General features: G+C 44.4%; 1 protein-coding gene across 6 annotated transcripts in view; it reads right to left on the minus strand.

Moving 5' to 3' along the window:
- Positions 1-11,032, minus strand: part of IQSEC2 (IQ motif and Sec7 domain ArfGEF 2) — a 182,478-nt gene that overhangs the window by 100,183 nt on the left and 71,263 nt on the right. The window contains exon 1 of one of the 6 annotated variants that reach the window (XM_053293860.1): positions 1,854-2,060. The exons of the other annotated variants lie outside the window; for them this stretch is intronic. Coding sequence (XP_053149835.1) covers positions 1,854-1,867 — 14 coding nt within the window. The 5' untranslated portion in view covers positions 1,868-2,060. Of the gene's footprint in view, positions 1-1,853; positions 2,061-11,032 lie in introns of those variants that run through there. 6 annotated transcript variants of the gene reach the window in all.

Genomic DNA, 11,032 nt, shown 5'->3' on the forward strand with positions numbered 1-11,032 from the left:
CAGCCTCCCAACCTTGTTCCACCTCTTCACTTTGGGAACTAAAATCCACTTCCTTAATAAGTAGGTGTGGGGCGGGGGGCAGGGGGCGGGGGGGAGACCTGAACATAAATAAAGTTCTATACCCTGTTTACAATAGCGTAAACCATTTAGGCGAATTAAAATTTTTGCTGAATCAGTTTCAGGAACGGAAGCATAGAAGGCAGTGGTTGGAGACACAGACGTGCTCTCCAAAGGAATTCGAGAATTTCATGCCCAGAAGCTGCCAATAAGGCCCTGTCTTGGATGTGCAAGTCAGTCTCTTAGAAAGCGCAGGGTGCATTTCTGCTATGCTAAGCAAACACAGCCAGTCATCACACACGCTCTTATTTTATTTTTTTTAAGAATTAGGGGCTGAGGTTTCCAGTTTTGCAGAACGTCTTTCCAGTAGTTGCAGGACCGCTCTTTTCGGAAATTAAGACAGACTGCTAGGAATTAGAGGGTGGTCAACAGAATTCCCACCCCATCTGCTCCATGCCCACTTTCAGAGGTTCAAACCCCGCCCTTTGCAGAAAGAAGGGGGAAGGGTCCTTCTTAATCCACCGGCTTCCTTGTTTTTCTGCACTTTCAACTGGGTTTCGGGTGCTGACATGCTGATGGAAAAGTTCTGAAAACCTGCCGTTTCCCAAACTTCCTGTTCCCCAAAGGCTTCCTGTAGCTTCTCCTCCCCTGGCATGCCTGGCCTGAGGGAAGACACTTGCTGCAGGGCACTAGGAAGGTGCAACAGCACTGCCCCTCGAAGGGCAAAATCCTCTGCCCCACTCACAGCACCCCAAACCCAGAGGTGGGTGTGAGCTTTCTTCAGTACAGCGTAAAGGTAGTGTGCTGTCAAGTCAATTTCGACTCCTGGCGATCACAGAGTCCTGTGGTTGTCTGTGATAGAACACAGAAGCGGCTTACCATTGCCTCCTCCCGCGCAGTATGGGATTATGCCTTTCAGCATCTTCCTATTTTGCTGCTGCCCGATATAGTACCAGCGGGGATTCGAACCCGCAACCTTCTGCTTGTTAATCAAGCATTTCCCCGCTGCGCCACTTAAGGTGACTTCAGTACAGCGTGGCCTACCTTAAAACAAACAAACTAGAATGCATCGACATCCACCTATTCACATTTACATTTGCAAGGCAAGCATGCACCGTCGGGGTCATAGGAACATAGGAAGCTGCCATATACTGAGTCAGACCATTGGTCTATCTATCTAGCTCAGTATTGTCTTCACAGACTGGCAGCGGCTTCTCCAAGGTTGCAGGCAGGGATCTCTCTCAGCCCTATCTTGCAGAAGCCAGGGAGGGAACTTGGAACCTTCTGCTCTTCCCAGAGCGGCTTCATCCCTTGAGGGCGAATATCTGACAGTGCTCACACTTCTAGTCTCCCATTCATATGCAACCAGGGCAGACCCTGCTTAGCTATGGGGACAAGTCATGCTTGCTACCACAAGACCAGCTCTCCTCTCTTGGATCCTCCAACAGTTAACTTAAGGCACCACCGCCGCGTGATCCTGAAGATGCCTGCTTGCTGAAGAACGTCAGAAGCGCCTTGCTAGCTGGATCATCAGAGCAAAGCCCGGCTTCTTTACAAGAATCTCAGGCAGCAAACCACCACAGTCTACCTCCTACCCACCCCTGCCCTAATCGAACAAGCTCCAGTTTACACCGTCCCCTTCTGATCGCAAATATACAGCAATATAAACCCAATCCAGAGCCACTTCTAGGCAACCTGAACCAACCGTGCTCCTACGCCCCTGATATGATGGACGTGGAATCTCTTTAGATTCCGCTCCCCACCCCCCGAGGAAGCAGGAAAAGTCTACCACTCACAGACCAGGCTCCATAACTGCGTCTCTCTCTTTCTTCTTCCTGCAAACTTCTCTCCTTTCACGCTTGCCCCACCCACTTCTTCAAAAGAGGGGTGTCTAGGGAGCAGAAAGCAGGGGCGGGGGGGAGCTGGGCTTCCCCTTCCCGGTCCCGTTGGATGCAGGGTGTTGAAAGACACCGGGAGAAACTCTTCCCTCCATCAGCTGATCATCCTAGACGGAAATCAAGCGGGTAGGGCGGTTTGGGGCACACGGGAGGGGGCAAGAAGAGTTTCTGAGTTAACATGTGAAATGCCGGGTTGCTGTTCACAATGGTTTTGAGGAGACTGAGCTGATGATGGGAATGGGGAAATTCATGGGGAGAGGGTGGAAATAGGTGCGAACCTGCCAAGGTGTCTCAGCAGTTCCTTTAACAGTTTTTAAAATTACATTTTGCTAAACAAATGAGAAAGTGATCTTTCAGCACATTTCAAGTTCGCTTTAGGAAACAGGCATATGGGGAAACATAAATATAATACAAATGGCATAACACCTAACCCAGCAGGTAATCACCAATTACAATTTTACAAAGTAACCAGAAAAAGAAACAGAAAAGAGAAAACAGAACCTCCTATTCCCCTACTGCCATCACAGCTAGTGTTCAAGTCCATAAATGAAACAATGTGAAATTTCCTACACATTTCCGACCTAGAGTAATTCACATGTTGATTATTTGCATATGAAAAGAAAGGCACCCAAATATTCATACAATGACTTACTAAATCCTGTCACCTTTTGAACTTGCTTGGTAAATGTGTGCAATGCATTGCCAAAATGTCTCTAGTGGGAAGAAAGCAAGAGAAGAACAGAATCCAAAAATCTTGCCCTTTCCATTCTGTCCAACCGGCCAAAAAATAAAATAAAAACATAAAACCTGGCCTGCTCTTGTGCCTTTAACAGGAGCTTGATCTTAATAAATCAGCAAGGACAATACTTCATTTCAAGGGAGATAAACATTATCATTGCTGATGATAATTAAACTGCTGTTAAATGCATAGCAGCAGAGGCAGGTTGAAAGGCTGGCAACACTGCTTTCCCCTCCCATCCCAAAGCTGGCAAAAGAACAGAGGAATCCTGACTCCCAGCTTTTAATCCATTGCACCTTACACTCAATGCAGCAGAGAGATTTATAAACTGGATCCAGGGGCCCTGGTTTCTAGCACACACCAAAACAGGGCATTATTCCCACCTTTGGGGACAGAGAACCTAAGCATTCTGGTTCCCAGTTCCGCTTCCTCTTCACCCTAGGAGATGACCTTCCTAGCTCTTCAAGCTGAATCCCAATCACAGCTTGCTTCCTTTGCATATATGTGGTGGAAGTCTGGACCTTGGATTCTTGTCTCCTGAAACTTCCGAAGAGCATTACAGGGGGGCGGGGGAGTTGGGAGCTGTCAACAGGATGGGAGGCATATTAGCAGCAGAGCAGAGCTTCAGCAAGATTTCATAACTCAGAACAAATACCTCTCACGGTCACCTATTCTCAAATGCAAAAGCTGCTATTGTGTACTGGTATTATTGGCATCTAATAGACACCAAAGGTCTTTCTAGTCGTTTACTGCTTTAGCAGTCCATGATCCACCAGGAAGTGTAGAAGCCCTGTTGCAATGCAGCTGCCAATTATTACCAAAGGGTTTTGTACAGCAGTTCCTAGTGGAGTGTGTCAGATCTAACTGTCTCTCCTCCAGCAAGCTAATCTGTTGCAAGGAGGAGATAGCATTTCCTCAGAAATCAAATTAATGATACTTTGATGCAATGAAAATGCAGTTTTGTTCCCTCAGACCAGCTCTTCCATTCCTTTGCTAGACAGAGTGGATGTACAGTATTACAAATCCTGAACCCTTAATGCAGATGACATCACAGATGATGCATGACACATTCTTGCCACCTACACAGCACCATGCATGCCCATGTGATTTTGAGAACTTTAATAACATTTCAAATTTGGTTTAACAGCCTTATCATGTGCAGAGAGCCTTATCATGCCTATCCCCACTGATTTTAATCAGACAAACCTGTACAGGATCAGGCTGCAAGATGTTTAGTGCTGGTCACTGTATAATTCAAGCATAGGATTGCCAAATTGGATTGAAGCTATTTCTGGTACCCCTCAATATTTTTCACAATATCAAACCATTAACATTTGATAAAAGATAGACTGTTGCTGGTGTCTGTCTTATGTTTCTTTTTAGATTGTGAGCCCTTTGGGGACACGGATCCATCTTATTTATTATTTCTTTGTGTAAACTGCCCTGAGCCATTTTTGGAAGGGCAGTATAGAAATCAAATGAATGAATAAATACATATTTCCAGGACTGCTTTTCAACACAGTGAACACTAGCAAAGCCATACTTTCCCTGAGCTAATGTAGCACAGTGACAAAGAGCACAAGTTAGGGGTGGGAAGTCCCCAGTTCAAACTGCTTTTCAGCCATATACTCCAGTCATGCTTGCAGCCTAGACGTAAGCTGGAGAAACCCCAATTTAAAATCTCAGCTCAGATAACAATTCACATGGGAAAGGAGAAGGAGGTTATTGTGCAAGGTACCAGTGCCAAGCCTCAGCTTCCACACCTGCAAAATGGCAATAATAAAACTAGCCTACCTTGCAGGGATGTTGTTAATGGTTGCCTCTAGTGAATGTGAAGTGCTTTGAATATGAAGTATGCTATATATGTGTTAAGTGTGATTCTCTTGCAACACTGCTCCATTATTGTGTGAACTTTCTTTCTTTCTGTTTTTAAATAGTCCTAAGTTGTGTACCCTCCCTATTCTGCAATGCATATCTTCTCTCTCTAAAAAAAACCAAAACCCAAATATGTGAATAGGCAATAGTATATGCACATACACACACAAGTCAGAGCTACCCCAACCTCTGCAGCAAGAGATAGATGGATGGATGGATAGATAGGTAGACAGACAGACAGACAGACACTATTCTGTGGGGCCATACTAGCTTATATTGAGCCAGTTTTAATTTTAGTGCTAATTTCAGCACTACTAGAAAAATGCAGTTTTGACATCTGGAAGAGCCCCAGTTATTTGTCACAACTTTACTGGTAGGTACCAATTTTTACGTTTGAAATATTCCAATGGGACAAAGACAGTGTGCAGTCATGAACAAATATTTCTTCTGCATAAATGTGCATCCTGGCTTGGAGGGAAATGTATGTATCCTGGAGATCATTGTTTCCAAACTCTTTGGCAGGGTGTAACAGACCACAAAGAAATGACTGGTTCATTTGCAATTGCTGAATCATATCACTGTGGACTCAATGAGCACTTGAAACAAATGGAGTATATGGGGGGGTTCCCCCCCTTGGCCATATGTTGGAGGTTATTGGGGGGGGGGGAGAGAAGGAAGTGCTACAACCCACAATTGTCATTCTGCTTATGAAAGAAGAAAAGGTGTAGAGAATCACTGATGCCATGTCCTGATAAAGCAGCAGTTTGCCTAGCTTTTATAACCACCTCTGAGAAGGAAGTGCAGCATATCATATTTTGCACTGAGAGTTAAGCTTCTCCCCCTCCCTGCTGTGGAATGTTAGATATTCCCTCAAGCAAAACAGCAAACTCGCCACACCCGGTTCACTCCAACTTGCATGCCCTTGCAAGGAATTGATTCTTCCTCTAAGAACAGAACACACACTAGAGGGCAGTGCCCACTGTGCAGAACATCCCGTCCCTGAGAAATTTCCAGTTTACATTTCCCTAATTTCTCCTATGCTTAATTTAAACAGTGAAAAGGGGGCGAGATTCTAAGCGGCCTGCCTGAAGTTGTGGCTCCTACCTTGGAAGCCCCAAACCCTCACCCCAAATATGTTGGAGTTGGTTGTGGTTGGTGGCTGAAACTTGCTCATGACTTCAGCCAGGATTCAACCAAGGCACTGTGGAACAACTCTCAGGGCTAAGTTCTCACTCGGATGAAAACCTGACCTCTGGCTGTATGTCACATAGTCCCTACTCCCCTTAGGCTGTTCTGACTCCTCAGTTAACCAGCCAAAGAGGGCTGGGCTAGTCTTGCTGTAGGCAGGGGAACAGCCAGTCCCAACACCACTTGCCTAAGGCTGGCCAACGAGTTAATTGCTGGGATGAGATCTGACCTGGCTCTCACTCTTCCCAGCTCTCACTCTTAATTACATCACGCCAGCTCGCTCTCGAAGAGAGCTGGTCTGGTAGTAGCAAGCATGACTTGTCCCTTTAGCTAAGCAGGGTCTGCCCTGGTTGCATATGAATGGGAGACTACCTGTGCAAGCACGGTAAGATATTCCCCTGGGAAGAGCATACAGGTTCCAAGTTCCCTCCCTGGCATCTCCAAGTTAGAGCTGAGAAAGATTCCTGCCTGCAACCTCGGAGAAGCCGCTGCCAGTCTGTGTAGACATACTGAGCTAGATTGACCTATGGTCTGACAGTATATGGCAGCTTCCTATGTTCCTAAGCTCTTCCAGATATGTAGCCTCCTAAATAACTGCTCTCACTCTTTCCCACCCCAGTATCCATGGCTCAATTCTGGCCTCTCTCCCACCCACAGGGAATGTGTCACATTTTCTGTAGCATCCAGCACACATTTGGCATGAACACACATTAAACAACAGCTCATATTGTGATCAAGCGAGCTGTTTGTGGATGTAGAAAGAGAATTACAGTGGGATATACACTTGGGGCTCAAACATGCCTTACTCTGTGTTGGACTTTCAGAGAGGTAGCCATGTTAATCTGTTGCAGCAAAAGCAACCAAGAGCTATAAAGCCTTATAGCACCTTAAAGACTAACACATTTATTGTGGCAAAAGCTTTCAAGGCATAGAGCCCACTAAATCAGATGCGTGAAAGGTATCTTCAATTGGCAGGTGTACGAACACACACACACACACACACATATCATATAAACAATGAATCGAAGTGACCTCAGGCATTTCACAGCCATTTGGCTCCATTATTAACATTTTTTATCTCTCCTCTGACCCTGTCAATTGAGGATACACTACACTCATCTGAGGAAATTGGCTCTAGTCCATTAAAGCTTGTGCCACAATTAATCTGGTGGTCTTTAAGGTGCCACAAAACTCTTTGGTGCACTGTGGCGTTAGCATGGGTTTGTGAGAATACAGCCTGTTCCAAATCCAATGTCCTCTCATTCACCCATCTACACACACACACTTACTTTATAACACTACAGACCAGGACATGACACTCTCAGTATCATACCAGCATATTTCCCACATCTGTCACATTATGATGCATTCAAAACAAAGTATTAAGGTGAAGCATTCATTAACATAAGAATGTTAATGTAGACATACTACATTATGTCCTGGTCCTTCCTCTAAACAGTTAAGCGTGTCATTTTAGCCTCACAACAGCCCTGTGAAGTAGGTTAGGCTGAGATCTATGTTCAGCTCTACTTCAGATTCAAGTACAAAGAAGGAACGTTTGCTCCTCAAGAAACAGATACACCACCCTCTTCATATTACAGCTGCAACCCATTTTTAAGATGTCGTCGTGAGCATCTGTAACACTCAGAATTTATATGTGAAACATCCTTCAGACTGATCACCTAACTCCAGATCTGGATTTACTACCTTAGTATTTACAAGATGCTTTCGCATTACTGCTCTGTTTTAGTCAGATTCTTTGTGTCAGGAGTTGGCAATCCTATTTACAAGAGATGCTGAACTAGAAAACCAGTTGACACATCCCCGGTGCCCTAGGGAGGTTTAACACTAAAATTACAGGTTCCAATGTGTTAAAGCCAGCAGGAACCATATGGTCTGGTCCATCATGCGCCACAGGCCAGTAGGTTTGCCCTTAGTTATTTCGGAAATGAATCCAGGCCCTCAGAATGGCTCTTTTTAGTTACAGGAAGCAGCTTTTGCTCTAAGAAGCTCCAACAAGACTAGGAATCACGGGGCTATTGACCTTGCAATCTTCAGGTGGGATCAGAGGCCTGTGGGAGCTGTGCTAAACTGAGATGAAAGACACCGGAGTCAAATCCCCAAATACCCAAGACCAGAGCAGACAGATTTTGCAGCTTGACTAGGAGCACAACATAATGCATGGTTCTTCTTTTTAAAAGCCAATTAGAGAAGTGGCCACCGCCATTATTATAATGTATTCTTTCTGATGGCGTCTAAAAATTAAAAAACCCCAAAGCCAAGCATTTTACACAGCGTGAAAAGTCAAGTCCTTGCCCAAAGATTTACAATCTAAATAAGGAGGCACAAAAGTTGGAAGGAAGGAGCAAAAGGAAGGAAGGAACAGAGAGCAAAACCAAGGCATGTGAAGCATTGGAACACTATGTATAAAGCATGGTGCCCTCATAAAAGTGGACTGTGTTACAAACTGATAGGAGGTTTCTGTTTTTGCTTTGTTAACAGAGAGTATAAAGCTGCAGGTGGACGGTGGCACTGGCTGATGGTACAAATGCCAACCATTCTTCCAGTTGACCCCCCAATCTCTTCTGGGCCCTGGCAGCTAGTAATCCAGTTCCCCCCTTTTGGGGAAAGGGCAGAAATAGCTTCAGTGGACTCTACAGTAGGTTGACAGAACAGATGCCAGCCTGCAAGGTAAAGTATGCTGTCAAGTCAATTTCCACTCCTGGCGCCCACAGAGCCCTGTGGTTTGCTTTTGGTAGAATACAGGAGTGGTTTACCATTGCCTCCTCCCGCGCAGTATGAGATGATGCCTTTCAGCATCTTCCTATATCGTTGTTGCCCAATGTAGTTGTTTCTCATAGTCTGGGAAACATACCAACGGGGATTCGAACTGGCAACCTTCTGCTTGTTAGTCAAGCATTTCCCCTCTGCGTCACTTAAGGTGATAGTTGGTTGATATGTACATGTGGGCAAGTAGGCTAGTAAAAAGTTATGTGAGCAATTATCTTTTGTGGGTTTATTTGCAAGGCTGTTGTAAAAGGAAAGCCACTCTGAATATAGACGCTTAGCAATGGCACAATTACATAACAAGAAAACTTGCATCATGGAATCTGTGGCTATTTTTGCTCTTGCAAGCGTCCAAAATTAGAGCGAACATTGGATAATTAATACTGCTTGAACATAAACATATAGTTTCTATTGAGCTTATCTTAATCCTTTATTTTATACTAGCGATGGCTTTAAGATTGGTGAATATGCTTTAATTCAATCACAGTTTAAATTGTGTCATAGGAACATAGGAAACTGCCATATACTGAGTCAGACCATAGATCCATCTCGCTCAGTACTGTCTAAACACAGACTGGCAGTGGCTTCTCCAAGGTTGCAGGCAGGAATCTCTCTCAGCCCTATCTTGCAGAAGCCAGAAGCCAGGGAGGGAACTTGGAACCTAGATGCTCTTCCCAGAGCGGCTCCATCCCCTAAGGGGAATATCTTGCAGTGCTCACACATCAAGTCTCCCATTCATATGCAACCAGGGCAGACCCTGCTTAGCTAAGGGGATAAGTCATGCTTGCTACCACAAGACCAGCTCTCCTCTTTTCCATTTTTACATATGGAATCCTTGTTGCTTTTTATGATGTTTCTTTATATTACATATTCTGATTCTTCTGCATTGTTATTGCACATACTAGTCTAGTATGTGTTAAGCTAACATATAATGGTTAAGCTAACATATAATTATTAATTCATTCACTTAAATATGCCAGAAATATCTAAATAATGTATGGAACAATCATATTGGATTGTACTCAAAAGCTGTATTTAGGCATTATGCTGTACCTGCACTGAGAAGTCTGTATACATGTACAGATCTTTGTATGAAATGACTGTACCTCCATTCATTGTGAAAGTGAATATGGGTACAGGTCTTCTCAAATGCATCATCTGTACTGGTACTGTACTGCTGTACCTGCATTCAACATAACATATGAATAATACCTGTACCTGTGTAATTGTAAACCGCCCTGAGCCATTTTGGAAGGGCGGTATATAAATCAAATAAATAAATAAATAAATAAAAATAGTGTACACAGATTGCACGTGTGTTGAATGTAAGTGTGAATCAGGCTCGTGTCTTCTTTCTACCTAGAATTGAATCCCTGAGGGCTGCTTCACACAAGGTAAATGTTCTGAGTTTACAGGAGATCACTCTTATTCTGGAAACTGCATGTACCCCTCAGGTGCACAACATAATTTGTGACAAACATCCACAGATATGCACATACATATAACTATTTTGTTGTGTGCACATGCTGTGGGAAGGATGAATTACAAAATGAACAAAAGGCAAAGGCTCTATTGCAGTTCATATTGAGGAGTAGGGGGTTAAAGTGGTAGTTGCCCATGTCCTGGCTCGCTCTGCAAGTGTGCTGGTGGACAGAGCCAATGATGTTGGCCCTTCAGCCTTTGCTCAATTCCGCACACAGCCCCGGCTAAAATTAGTTGCTGACCAGGGATGTAAACCATATCAGAGTTGTTACTGAGTGAAATTCCCAGTTCCATAGAACAAAATACTCTCTACCATACTTTACCAAGGGTTGGAAATCTGGGAACAGCAGTATTGGAGCGGGGGGCAGTGCGGTGGATACTGCCAGTGTGGTGTAGTGGTTAGAATGCTGGACCAGGACCAGGGAGACCTGAGTTCAAATCTCAGTTCAGCCAGAAACCTCACTGGGTGCCTCTGGGCCAGTTATGTACCTCTCAGCCTAACCTACCTTACCGGGTTGTTGTGAGGGTAAGTATAACCACGTACACCGCTCTGGGCTCTTTGGAGGGAGAATGGGATATAAATACAGTAAATTAAAAGTAAAATAAATCTTTTTCCTGATACCATTGGTTGGAAAATGTAACTTGGTCCTTAATGCCTAGGTTCTTGCACCTCTCTCCTTCCCACCAGCATGGACCCAACAGGGAACATTGCAAGAAGAAGTAGCTGGAGAAGGAGCTGCTCAGTTTCTGTTCTTCAGTCAACACCTAAAGCATCCAGGTGGGCCTCTTTGCCAGACAAAGGGGGAGTGACACAAGTGAGAGGAAAGGGGGATCACTCTTGCTAAAATGATATTTCATATCAGTTTGCCCTGATCCACAGATGTTCACATGTAGCCACAGAAGGTTACTGCACACAAAATATAAACATTTGCCCACCAAACAGACAATTACAATGGAATTGGGTGTGCATACGTATCCCCTCAGAAGCTAGTAAAGAAGTGGGAGC

Source organism: Hemicordylus capensis, chromosome 2 (assembly GCF_027244095.1).
Source record: "Hemicordylus capensis ecotype Gifberg chromosome 2, rHemCap1.1.pri, whole genome shotgun sequence".
Lineage (NCBI taxonomy): Eukaryota > Metazoa > Chordata > Lepidosauria > Squamata > Cordylidae > Hemicordylus > Hemicordylus capensis.